General features: G+C 31.5%; 1 protein-coding gene across 1 annotated transcript; it reads left to right on the top strand.

Annotated features, from left to right (window-relative positions):
- The first annotated feature begins 1166 nt into the window (after nt 1-1166).
- Nucleotides 1167-14759, top strand: LOC147079342 (ubiquitin-conjugating enzyme E2 J2). Its single transcript, XM_085940223.1, has 5 exons — nt 1167-1330; nt 2395-2559; nt 6400-6563; nt 6652-6722; nt 12948-14759. The coding sequence occupies exons 2-5, from the start codon at nt 2441-2443 to the stop codon at nt 13302-13304; spliced, it is 711 nt and encodes a 236-aa protein (XP_085796349.1). The 5' UTR covers nt 1167-1330; nt 2395-2440; the 3' UTR covers nt 13305-14759.
- The last annotated feature ends 324 nt before the right edge of the window (nt 14760-15083 follow it).

Consider the following 15083-nt stretch of genomic DNA (forward strand, 5'->3'; position numbering starts at 1 on the left):
TCCGATCACTACTTATGATACATAATTACAACGAACAGATAAAACATCAAAATAAAATAAAACGTATTAGTTATTTAAAATTATTAAAATGTGGAAATTAATTTTAATTCTCCATTATGCGCCTCCTTATGTTTTGCGCCCTAGTTAGTTGCCTATTTCGCTTATATGGACGCGCCAGCCCTGATTAGAACCTCCAGTCCCCATTGGTTTCTATTTTTTGCCAGCGCTCCATTGGCGAGCCAAAAGTCCGAAGACCGTCCGATTTGTCTATGCTCTGCTACTGATCAACGAACGAATAAATAAGTCGAGCTGTCAAAAGTTGCGATTATCGGGTACTGTTTGGTTAAAGCGGATACAGCGGAAAACGCATTTTGAAAATAGCCGATAAACTGGATTATTTGTTAGTTTGGGTTAGTTTAGGTTAGGTTAGGTTGGGTTAGGTTAGGTTAGGTTAGGTTTGGTTAGGTTAACCTAACAAATAATCCAGTTTATCGGCTATTTTGAAAATTCGTTTTCCGCTGTATCCGCTTTAACCGAACAGTACCGATTATCGTAATGTCTTCCGATAATCCTATAATCTTGTGTTATTTATATGTAGACGTGCATTAAATAATATAGCAGTGAAAACAACACAAGTTTTAGGTTTTCTTTTATGAATTTCATAAATGCAATAATGCATAATATAATGTGTGAATTAACAAAAATAATTAATGAAAATGTTTAAAACAATTACAGATTAATGTCAAATTGAATACGCATAGTGATCGACGGACGAAATCTGGCAACTCATTGTGTAAAAATGAAATCCGACGAGCCTGGTCTGCGGATTAAAAAGTCCGCATATCTGAGATGCTCCACCTGAAAAAAAAGTCCGAAGACTAAATCGACTGGCTTGCGTGCCAATGGAGCGCCGGCAGTGCTCGATAAACTGCCCAAAACTGGAACTCCAGAATGCATTTCAACTACATTTTTATGAAAATAATGGAATTGATTTAAGTTGATATTTTTTACAATAAAATTGATTAGGTATTTTAAAAATACCCAAGTTGATATCTTTTTTTAATAATATGACACAATTTTAATTAATTTAGTTTATAGTCATTCCTCGTATTGTCTTTCTCTATGAGTTGATGATAACGGCTACATTATTATCTATGTCTAGATTTACATATATTATTGTCTATGGCCGAGGTCGTGTCATTTGATGTATGATTTGGATTTTGATGTCTTTATTTTATATTGTGGACATTGTTGCCCACGGACATTGCGGTCGAAGACTAGTTTGCATATTATAATAAAAGTTTTATACGCTGCCGTATAGTTTTAAATGGTATGTATCACATTATAATTTTTTATAAAGCCTTCATATCGTTTTTACACTTGACTCATGGTTTTCCTGTTTGTGAAATTAATTATTATATGAACTGTCAGTGGGTATTACAGCGGTTTATTTTTTTGAAGGTAATTTATAAAGGTTTATCTGACAATAGAAATGTCTTCATATATTAGGATATTTGCGTTTATACCAGACATATTTACAACGTTAAAGCCGATGTTATTATTTAACAATCATGTCATCATCAATTTCAATTTATATGAGGATGAAGGTCTTTCATGACCTGAGCTACTGTTTTGAGTATAGCTTCTTCTATGGCAATACGTCTTGTATCTATGTCATGTTTTCTATCTGGCTGAAATTCGTCGGATTTGATTAAAATTTATATTATAGTTGCTAATGAGTGTCATCTGTAACTACACCTCAAGTATAATTGCATTGCTATTATAATTTCTCTATATATATGTGTATCTAGCGTAACATAGAAACTCTGAATTTTTTTAATTTGAATAATAAAATATACACTTAATTCGATTTGTCATTTAAACTCAGAATGTTTGTTCAATAAAGTATAACCATTGATATTTTATGATTCACAATAAAATCGGCATTGGCGTTATAGGCAATACTTTTATGAAATAATAATATAAATATAATGCAAATTAACTGGCAATATAAAGGTGTATCAATAAGAAAGGAAATGTCTCAATATACTTACCTATCTTAAAACGTTTAGTGTATTAATTTGAATTTTACCTTAATGAAATTGCGACATAAGAAAATATTCAATTTTATCCGTCTCTTAAGTACTTAGTGCAGGTAGCATCTAGTAAGAGTATTGCTTATTATAACATTTGTGTGGCATTTTATTGGTATTTAAATTGATGGTCCTGAAAACAAAAACGACAGTTTTCAGTTTCATAAAAATAAATGATGATAAGTCAAATATGACATTTTTAACGAGTTGCCAACATATTTCTAAAATAGAAACTGCCGTTTTGTTTCCAGATTGATTGTCTGCACAATTCCATGTATCCGATTATTATTGTTTGTTGTAGATTGGAATTTATATTCGGCTTAGAAGGACATATTAGGAAAATCAAAATGCTAAACAACAGATTATCGAGTGCGACAAGCAGGCTAAAACTGGATTATCTAAGACTTAAAGGAGATCCAGTGCCCTACGTAATTGCAGAACCGGTTCCTTCGAATATTTTAGAATGGTATTGATTATTATATTAATCTTAAGGTGGCTACACTTTGACATGTAACTCCATGCTTGATAAGTATGCATGATCCATCTTTTTGTACAAACACACAGAGTTCCGAGTACCAACACACAACACAAGTATTGTGCACAATGAACAGCGCCAGTTTATGCTTGGACTATGTCGAGCTCGGATGACGACAATGTGCTCGCTTTGGCTGCTTTTGAAAGAAAAAAATATGGCATAATGATGTTAGGACTAGTTAATGAAAAGAAAAATCTTTTCTCATACTAACTTACTGAGTGAATTTAGAATACACTAACAAACTAAAAAACTTATTTCATATGTCACTTATCACACCTTTAATTAAAAAGTTGTGACAATTTATAGATGTATTATAATTTATTGAGGATTATGGCATAATATGGATTGGCTTGAGCGAATGCCTAACAAGCGATTCACGTAAAAAGTTTGTTTGCTTCTTTTATACCTTGCTGTAGATCAGTGGCCTCTAAACTCAATAATGATGTGAGCTACTTTCAGAAATTGAAATTGTTTAATGTGCTACTTATACAAATTCCTTCTTTATAATTTTTTATCATCGTCCTTTTTCGAACCATACATAATATTTTTATATTAAGTAATTTAATTAGGACATCGGACTTCCAATAAAACATAAAATGCGTACTTTAATTAGGTATATATACCTATAAACAAAACAATAATTGAAAAATATCTTGAAATGTGAGTAAAAGTAAAAATAATTAGTGAAAAGAATGACATTCACTTTCCGCCACAAATTTTTTCAATTCTCGGTGAGCTCCTTGTCACTCCCTTCCAAATACAATTATCAAGATGGACATCTGTGGGTCTATTTCTATCATCTATGAGTCGGTTCGAGAAATATTTCATTTCGGGGTCCAATAATAAAACGCAAATTTATAAATATGATAAAATATCCAACGCGAGCTACCGTTTGGCGATCACTGCTGTAGATCATCAAATATTAAATCCAACTCTTTTCACGCATGCATTTCGATCAAAATCAGTTGCAATATCATTAGACCAACAACAAAATATGCATGTATGCTAAATAGAATGTGTTTTAGTTTTTAATTATCAATTTATTATTAAATAATATACTTTGCAAATATTTTAATTGTAATTGATCGAATATTGCAAATTAAAATTTTATCAAGACTTTCTAACTTATACCCCTCGAACCCTGAAAATTTAGCATTTACCCACTGAATGACTAAGGATAATCATGATTGGTTTTACAATTATCCAAGGGGCACTAAACGTCCACGGGGACGGTCTAAAACTCACGCATGTGGCACCGCAGAACTAGAATGATGTTTGGTTGCATATACTTGGGTACACATGAGCAGTCATCAATCATAGCTTGTACAAGCATGCAGATTAAAATTCAATCAACATTTAAGCCGCTTGTATAATGAAAATGCCTGCGCAAAATAATAGTACAATAGCATGCTTGTAAAAAAAGATTGATCATGCATCATTGTCAAGCATGCAGTTACGTGTGTACCCATATTTGAATACGTGTATTAATTAAGGCGCTAAGACAAAAATAATAAAAACTGACATTTTTATAGAAAAATGTTTTACATACCAACGCCAATAACGTCAACTATGGTCTAAGTGCCTCAAGCAAGTCAAAAAAATTCAGCAAAATATTTAAATCTGGCGACGTTGTAAGTCCGTTGGCATGTTTTATTTATAATGGTGTAAGTACCACTGCAGTGGTCAACGGCATTCAATATAAAATGGCTGACGACGGTGTGTTGACACTTGCGAGTTCTTAATTCCTATAATAATTATGGAAGCTGCCGAGATTGCTTCACACTGTGAAAACACATTTTTCAAAAGGCCTGCTTCATGCAATTTTACTGCAATGACTCAGTATTTTGTAACCACAAGCAATACTACTTTTTGGTACTTAGAGCCTTAAATTAAAACACGTATTCATTTATTTTTTATTGTACATTTTCATCTTTTGTTGCATATAAACCTTCAATATTTCCCCTCACTTTGCTCTGTTTTCCTTGTTTACCAATTTACCAAGCTGCTGAGTGTTCAGCCCCATTTTATTTCTAGTCCACGGCTTCTCTTCCCAGCGATCATATATTGTGATGATATGGCCAGTCTATTGTCATAAAGCATAGCGCATTACTTTGTGGAATTTTGTATGCAATGTTTTATTCATATATTTAGCGTCCACCTTTCCATCACTCAAAGGGTCACTTTGTGTTTTTTAATTAAGCTGATTATATTATGATGTATGTTGACATGCAACTGATTCTAAGTCGATGTGTGATTAACACAAAAACCTATATACAAGAAATGCATTTTTTAGTTGGTTATGCAGAATTGGTCACTATAATCGGTTCTATCTGTAACACAATAACGTATCTCTGTATATACTATGACTAAGGAAATAATCTAAAACGTGTCTCATAATTTAATCGAAAATAATTAACACAAAAACGTATCAGCTCATACATTTTTGTGTTTATGGATTTTTTTCTGACAGTTTGCAAACACACAGTTTTTCAACTGTCAAACTGTTTCTTTTTCATTTTGTCATTTTACATTGTTTTTTCTCAAGAAATACTACATAACAATAAAAAGACAATATTTGATAACTCAAAAACATATGATGATATCCCATTTTTTTTATAAATAATGAACATCAGGTATGATGAATCTCTAAAAACTTTTCACTGTTTTGAAAAAGAAAGAAATCATTCCGATGCATAAAAAAAACTATTATCCATACTAGTTTTGCTAAAAAGTCTAATCTTGAAAAAAACTTATTTTTTCCAGTCAAACTTACCAATTTGTAGATACGTTTTTGTTTTAGGTAAATAACAAACTGCAAAGATAATTTGAAAATTTATTGGTAACACAAAAACGTAAGTCGATCGACGTTTTTTAAAACAGTATTTTTTATAATATACATCATCAAAATTACATTTCTTTTTCAATTGATTTAGAAAAGAAATGATTATTCTTTAAGATGTTGAAAATTTCATCTATCTATCATTCTTAGTTTTGTTAAAAAAACCTCTTGAAACAACAAAAAAAGTTTGTTTTCCTCTCCTGAAAAATCGACTTTTTGTGTTAATCACCCATCGAATTATTCGGTTAGATACGCATGTTTTCAATTTTTATTTTTGATGTTGGGTTTGTTGGCTTTCGTTGCGTTGACAAATAAAATATTATTTTGAGTTTTAGGGCTAAATCAATTTAATGCCTCACGGTATTACTATGGCGGTGTCTGACAGGTTGCTGAATTTTAATGATACGTTGAATGTAGAGCGAAGCTCTTACTAAAATCGCCGTAATATCGATAATTCGTGGCTTGGTATTTCATAATTTATTCAAACAGATGTCACTGTGTGTTTAATTTTTTAGATTATGAAAATCAATCGCAGTGGCTAGTAATTTGAGTTTAAAGTCGGATGAGATAACTCGCGAAATTTGTATGTGCAGCAGTAATGCCAACCGTACTATAATAGTACAATACTATAATTTTAATTCCGCGAGAAATGTAAAATACTATAATTTTACGCCAAATATACAAAAATACTATAATTTCAAAGGATTCAAGACGAAAAATGTTCCTGTACAATATATTTTTTGGAAATACTATAATTTTACGGCTTTATACTATAATCAGCATAGAAAAAGAGTGCAACACTAATGTGCAGCCTGTCAATCACGGTCTCATAGAGCGAGAAAAATCGTTGAAGGGATAGAACCGGCTAACGATTGAAGATTTTAAAAATTTTGTGTGTACCTTTTCTTATCAAGCTCTGTCTTCGTTTTTAGGCATTATGTTGTCCGTGGGCCAGAAAATAGTGTATATGAAGCAGGTTATTATCATGGAAAGCTAGTGTTTCCACGAGATTTTCCCTTTAGACCGCCTGCTATTTACATGATAACGCCCAATGGTCGATTTAGAACTAATACCCGCCTTTGTCTCAGTATATCAGGTATGTACACTTTTTTCTATTTAAATCTGATCATCTATTTTTATCTCGCATACAAATTGAAATTGAAACGATTTTCTGTTATTTATAGATTTTCACCCAGACACATGGAATCCTGCTTGGTCGGTTTCTACTATTCTTACAGGACTGTTGAGTTTTATGGTATGATATTATAAGCTTTTAATAATATATTATTTCTTATTCGACTGCTGCAAATAAAGTGAAACCTCGATTTTTCGTCTTGCCGTGTCTCTGCCGTGTTTATGAAAAAGGAATATGCGTATGCGTCAGCACCTAGATCAACCGCGTTATAATCATGGCCTTGAACACGGCAGGCGCATTTATAAAAAGAAATTCGCTTATGCGTCTGCAACTTAAAATTTCAATGTTTGCCTTGTTTACATAATATGTACGTAATTAAATGTGTTACAATAATTTGATTATGCATTTCAGATGTAAATTCCGAGAAATACAAATGTAAATCCGGGAATTAAATGTATTAAATAAAACGGAACTGCCAATAGCGGGTAAACGTGAATTTCAGGCACATGAAATTGAGGTTCCACTGTGTCTTCATATTGCTTTCAATTGACTTTATAGTTTTAAACGACTGTGATTCCATATTGCCACCTTAATACTACAACTCTGATTTGGTCATTGTTGGGAAAATTAAATTTAAACTATACTTGATTAAAATAAACCCTAGGCTAAAATTATTATTTAAAATAAAAATGGAAAATTGTGATTGTCTAATTGGGAATAATTAAACAATGTTCAATTGTATGAAAAAAAATTGTAGAAATATTATTTTATTTATTTAATGCATTTATGGTTTTAAATTTATCTAGTATTTTCAAAGACAAACTTAATACATTTCCCATTAGCTTTTGACTTACCTAGTTTTATCATTTTGTAGAGAAGGAAACATAGAAACGTATAACTATCTAAAAAACAGTGAAATTGAGGTGTCGATATGAATGTGATACATTGTTGTGCTACTAAAACTGATCAAAGCGAATGGTATTTGCATTTTACTGATTTGAATGACGTAAAACACAACACTAATGAATGAGATACGAGGGTGGGTCAATAATTCCTTAGAAAAAAGCATTAAAACAGTTTTTATTTTTGTATTTTTTTTTATTTCTCAACATAATCTCCTTGGAGCTCAATACACTTGGTTAGACGTTTCTCAATTTTTTTTAAACCGTCAGAAAAATAAGTTTTCGGAAGGTCCTCAAAATAAGCATTTGTCCGATCGATGACTTCTTCATTTGAAAAAAAACGTTGTCCACTTAGCCATTTTTTTAAGTTTGTGAAAAGGAAAAAGTCACTGGGGGCTAAATCTGGCAAATACGGTGGGTGGTCGACCAATTCGAACTTCAATTCTTCAATTTTAGCCATTGATCGTAAACATGTGTGAACACGGGCATTGTCCTGATGAAAGAGGATTTTTTTCCTGTTTAAATGAGGCCGTTTTTCTTCAATTTTGTTTTTTAGCTGGTCGAATAAAGATGCATAATAATCCCCTGTTATTGTTTTTCCTTTTTCCAAATAGTCAACGAAAATAATTCCACGTGCATCCCAAAATACAGTAGCCATAACCTTACCAGCTGTTTTTACGGTTTTCGCCTTCTTTGGACATGGTTCGCCTTTCGCAATCCACTGCTTTGACTGTTCTTTCGTCTCGGGAGTATAGTGGTGTATCCATGTTTCATCTACAGTCACAAAGCGACAAAAAAATTCATCCGGATTGCGTTGCATGAGCGACAACAGGGCTTTAGAGGCCACCACCCTATTGCGTTTATTGTCGACTGTGAGCAAAGGCGGCACCCATCTTGCAGAAATTTTTTTCATGCCCAATTTGTCATGTAAAATAGAAATGACGCTACCTTTTGAGATCCCTGTAACCTCAATTATCTCACTCAACCTTAATCTTCGGTCACTTAACACCATATCGTGGATTTTATTGATCATTTCTGGTATAGTCACCTCTACAGGACGTCCTGAGTGTGGTTCATCCTTTGTTGATGTACGACCACGTTTAAATTCATTTAACCAGTTATAAATAGTTGCAAGTGAAGGAGCAGATGTGCCGTGAACTAAATCCAACTCATTTTTTATTTCCTTTGCTGTTAACCCTTTTATATTAAAATGTTTAATAACAGCTCTAAACTCAATTTTCTCCATTTTTGTAAACAAGCAAATTTTTTTTTAAATGTACGAGAAACACACAACAACCCGACCAATCTGATTGAAACTTCGCAGCATACTGAATCGGTAGTGCCGCTGCATGAAAACAAACCGCTTACAGTACTAGTCGCGCCACCTGTCGGCTTTTCTAAGGACTTATTGACCCACCCTCGTATTATCGATCGATAGAATACTATTTACCACTGAATTTTATTCAAAATTATAGCGTATGCGTACAAGAATTTGTAAAGAGGGACTCAAGAATTTCTATTATTACAATATTTGAGTGCAAAGTAGGATTGAAAAAATAATATTCTGTGCATTGACACATTGACACATTGACAGCTGTTGAAATATCGGTATTATGTACATATGGCCAGGGCTATATTCTAAAGGCAACCTGTATTTTGAACACCCCTTAAAAATACAAAATTATGTCGAAGAAAATGTTAAATGCTAGTTTTTGTTCATGGAACGTAATTAATATCGTTTATTTAGATAAAGTTTATATACTCACGACTCGTAGTTTATTTAGTCACTATTGACAACACACTGTTGATCTTAGAAAGTTTTTAATCCTTTTCAGAGCCAACTTTAAGTGATCTTTCTCCTTCTTTTACACTTGTAGGCACGGTTCGAAAAAATTTAAAATCCATTACATATTTGCTTTATATATAATTATGTGTTAATTATCTATAAAACATTGCATTTTGTTATATGCATTGTGAGCAAACTATAAAATCAACGAAATGCCCCCCTTTTAAAACCTCTTTAAAAAAAGAGGAATTAGTGGATAAAGAAGCAGACAACGGTTTGTGATGTGATAGAGTTCATTAAAAGCCTCAAATGGAGATGGGCTGGACACATTGCTAGAAGAAGAGACAATCGTTGGATGAATTTAGTCATCCAGTGGTATTCAAGAGGTACAAAACGTCCGCAAGGTAGACCTAGAGGACGCTGGATCGAGGAAATGATAAAGTTCTGTGGAAGTACGTGGCAATGCAACGCACAGGACCGAGAGAAGTGGAAGCAGCTTGAAGAGGTCTTCATCCAGCAGTGGATAGATTCAGGATGATGATGATGATAGTTACATTTGCATCATTCGGTCCAAGAAAAACTAAGTTTCGATTTTGAAATGGGTCAATGTAGGAATTAATAAAACAATACTATCCATTCATAGCAAATTGACATTTCATTGTTTTTCTTTACAATATATGCACATTGAATTATTTATGGAATTTATCGTTTGAGTGAATTTATAATTGTGTGTTGAAATGCTTGCGATTGTCGATAGATTTGTGCGATAATAGTGTGAAGTTTGCTGCAAGTGAATCTGCAATGCGAAATTAATATACTTAATTATTAGTCTTTTTTCAGATTCACTTTCATAAATATTTGGACTCCATTTTCCACAGAACGCTTTCTTCAATGACTTCGGAGTGTGCAGTAAAATTGTATATTTTTATCAGGAATATTTTTATTATAATTTAGGACACCCAGAACATACATATTTTTTTAATAAGTATGTTTCTGAGGTGTTCAAATTATGTATATTTAATAATGAATACTATGTTCTTAAATCTTGTGACTGTTGACAGTAAATGAATATATACATACAGTCGAACTTGGTTATTACGAGGAAGATGGGATCGACTGAATTTGTTCGTTATAAGCGTTACTCGTTATATCATTGAATAGGTATTTTTAAATGAGCAGTCACATAACACAAAAAGTCGAAAATAAAAAATCGGCAAACCATCATAAAAATCCCTGAAACAATAATGAATAAATATATTTATAATTAAGGGAGTTTATATATGTATATTTAAAAAAAAAAAAAATGTTATAAAAGTATTATTAAAGACTAATATCTCATTAGTTAACTCCATAAATTATTTTTCTTAGAATTGATGATTTACACCTCTTGAGTGTAGTATTTTTATTGTTTAAAAAGAATAATGACCTATTATTTGGTTTGACGATTTATTATAATAATATGCTATCCAGTGTATTGTTATTAATAAGATAGTGTTTTTACTAATTAGGTTTTTTACTGACACTTCAACTATTGATAATTTTTTTGTTGTATTTTTTTTTTTTTTTTTTTTATAACCTCTGACTAGATAGGTAGGTTATGGAGTTTTTACGTACTCTATTGTATTGATTTACTATATAAGGTAGAGTTAAGAGTGTTCTTTGTCAGTGTGTGTTTGCCTTTGGTGAGTGTACATGACGCCTGAAGATGCCGAAAGGCGAAACCCGGGTCGCGAGAAACGACTTAAATGGAATAGTACAGAGCTTGAATCCATTAGAATTTAAATTCAAATTCCATCAAGTACCTTCGGTCGAAAGTATTAATATAACTTTTAGTATGTCGAAAATCAGTTTTACAAAACCACGGGAGTGAGCATGGCAGTCGAATCGCGGGCTGATACTGTTTGTCTATGGGCACATCAGATTTATCTACAATATACATCTGTATGTACGCCATTACGTGTTGACCTTCACGCTCAACCTGCAGTTCAAATTCGCCGTGTATGGGCAGCTATTGAGTACTCAATAATTTGTCTATTGTTGAATTAGCTGATAATTATTATACATTATTTTGTTTAATTGTAATATCTATTTTATTTTACCATATTATTTTATTCACCAGCAATTTTATTTGACCTGTCTTGTTTATGTATTTGATTTATTTACTATGTATATCCTTTTTTACAACAAATTTATATTTATAATATATTTTTTAATATATAATAAAGTCAATAAAGTCAAAATTAATTAATTGTAATTTTTAATTTTAATGTGCATGTGATTTTTGTAATCAAATAAATGAACACAGTCAATATTTCAAATATAACGAATTGACAAAAGTCGATTACAAAATGCAATTGCGCATGCAAATTCATATAACCAAAACTTTACACTAACTTTGTAAACAAATTAAAAGTAAGAAATATTATGAATATTGTAGGTACTTTCTTTTAATATGTGACAAACATTTCTAATAAGATAATTTAGTTGCTATAGACATACCATTATATCATGGCTGCAGACATCTTAGTGGCGATCTGCAGAACTGCACATCTCCCTTTTTCATACATATAGATATACGCCAGTGGTGGAAGGGTGGAGGTAGGTTGTTAAGATCCACCGTAAATAGTGCACATTAAACTTTGTCATTCATACATATTTGTTTTCATTGAAATAATACTATAATTTACACACGGTGTTGGTTAGTTTTTTAAAATCAATTAAACACTGCCTAACCCAAACCATAATAGATAATGGTCAAAAAATACTCATCTATTTATAAAATATCTAAACTTATGCATTTAAATCATACATTACATCGGATATTTTATAGATAGAATAATATTTTTTATCTATTATAGTTTGGATTAAGCAGGGTTTAATGAATTAAAAAAATGAACCAACAATATGTGTAATATGTATTCTTAATCCAACGAAAACAAACAAGTATGAATGAAAAAGTGTGCACAATTTTGTCATATCGCCCACAACATACCAAAACTACTATGGTTTGGTTTAGGCAGTGTTTAATTGATTTTTAAAAACTAACCAGCACCATCAGCAAATTGTATTCTTACTAAACAAATACGTATTATTAACAAAGTTTAATGTGCACTATTTATAGCGGATCTTAATAGCCTACCTCCACCCTTCGCTACTGACATACGCCCTGACCACCCACGTCTGTCCTTTACACTAGATACACTGCTATAAAATCACAGTCATGACATGTCTGTTGTAGAATAATTAAATGAATTATGTTCAATTTGAATTCAATATCATTTAGTGGATTTTGCTTTAATTTGCTGCAAAGCGCTGAATTATTAATTATGAACTTGATCTATTACAACATTATAAATAATATTAATTATGTATGTGATAAAAGAAGTCTTGAACAGAGTCTAGAACATGCGTATTTGCCAGACCTAGGATTCAAACCTATAATTATAATATATTATAGGACGATGCATTAGCCGCTCAACTATCGTGGATATAATTGAATTATATGGACAATATACATTTTGTTATTATTTTATAACATTATATTATAAATTTTCAAGAGTACAACTAGATGTAGGAAGGAAATGTAGACTTAAAAATAATTATTTGTGATTTTGTTGTTATACGTTAATCATGATTGATTTCAATAATGAATTCCAGCTTGAAAAAACACCGACGATGGGGTCTATCGAGTCATCAGATTGCACAAAGAGGCAGCTCGCTTCACAGTCTCTGGAGACAAATTTGAAACACAAAATGTTCTGTGAATTATTTCCTGATCTAGTCAAGGAAGCTGAGGATGAGCGGAGACATAGAATGGAAGCATTGAAAGCAGAACATTCCAATCAATCCGGTAATAATTCAGCTCTGGAGAACAATCCATTAATGAATCCTCTGTTACAAAACCAAGAACAATCTACTTTCCACAGCGCTTTAACCAACCTTTTTGTTATTATAGGTTTCATTATTTTTGCATATATAGTGAAATATGTCATTAAATCAATTTCAATAGAATAGTGAAATTCAATATAAGATGGTTTGTCTAGAAAATATGCACAATTCAACAGCTATGTTTTTTGGCATGAAGGATTGTTTAAAACCCAGAATTAAAGTAAACCCAGTGTAGCCCTAACTAAATAACACCAATACCAACAGCAATAAATACTTCATCGTAGATTTAAACCACCTTGGACTTATCTATAATTATAATAATCTTTTGTATGTTGAAAAATGTTATCAATCCGAATCAATATTTTGTAATGTTTTTTATGATAGGTATGTAAGTTATATACAGTAAAATGAAAAAATTGTAATTATTGCTTTCTGCTTTGATTGCGATAGGGTTGATAATGTCAGTTTTTAAATACAATATTTCTATAAGCAATCCTATGTTCCAACTAATATTGTTTGATAATTTAGAATTTTGAATTGTGTATTTTTCCAGACAGTGGTTCAATTATCAATGAAGTGAATTCACTTTATTATCTTTTTCAATTTATGATTATGGAATGCTAAAACATTTAAATATCTGAGCTGAAGTTTGTAACTTATTTTAGATTGTTTTCTTCACTGTAAATGAATTATCTCTCTATGGAGTACAGTCAATGACATTATTAATGGACAACACACTCAGTACAGTAGCTAGCAAGTAAATTCGCGCATGTATAGGTAGACGTCATGTGACAAAATTTTGCAATTTCCATTATGCGATATCACGCATCGGGAATTTATAGCAATATCACCTTTATTGTAATGGCGTTAGAACAGTGTTTCTAGTGTCAATGTTAATTTGAGCGAACGATATTGATATTAAGATATGAATTATGCCATTCGGCAGACCCGACAAAAAGCATCGGGAATTTATGGCAATATCACCTTTATTGTAATGGCGTTAGAACAGATTATGCCATTCGGCAGACCCGACAAAAAAGTGAATGTCATTTTTTTTCCAGATGCTTCGTCCATATTAATGTCATTGAGTACAGTCAACATGGTATCTTTGGCCCAGTTCAGATTTTTGTATTTTTATAAATCATTGTTACAATTATGCGTGGTATTATTTTATATAAAGGTGTATCAGTATCCTAAGATGCATTTCAGAAAAAGTTTGTGGAATTATTGTTATGCTTAATATATAAATTTGGATAAAATAATGTGGGCCAAAGTTTGTATCCCATTTTACAAATATTCACAATAATTACTATTTTTGCAGAGATTTTAAGATCGTTGCAACTTTGTATTTTTTACATAACTGGGAGGAAAAAAATTTACAAAGTATTTGTTTTGTGATTTAACAATACAAATTGAAAATACAGCTGACCAAAGTTTTTCATAATATGCTTTTATAATGTGTTTTATAATAATATACAGGTTGAAATTTTGATTTTTTATTAAAAAATTAAATACTTACATGCTTGATACAAATAATGAAAAAAAAAACGACTGAAAAAAATACTCAATATTTTACATCATACATATAAAGGAAATAGGGAAAAATACAATTTTTTTTTTTTAAATCGGCCCATTTTTATAGAGGTAGTCCCAAATCACTCAAATCTATAATATCACACCCTGAGTGTAAAACCAAGGCATCTGCAAATTTTTCAATTTTGAGATTAAATGCAAAACAATGGCAAAAGTCGTGATCTTGATAATGTAAAAGTGAAGTAACTGAAAGAACATGCCGTATAATGTAGATATAAACTGAATATTATGGTTTTCTTTTTAGAAACTCTATTTGTCCTAACAAATCGAAGACTTCGAACCCTAATATCTCCAAAATTTGTCTTTTGCACA

Source organism: Rhyacophila brunnea, unplaced genomic scaffold (assembly GCF_057557595.1).
Source record: "Rhyacophila brunnea isolate RB1 unplaced genomic scaffold, BYU_Rbru_1.0 scaffold_1, whole genome shotgun sequence".
NCBI lineage: Eukaryota > Metazoa > Arthropoda > Insecta > Trichoptera > Rhyacophilidae > Rhyacophila > Rhyacophila brunnea.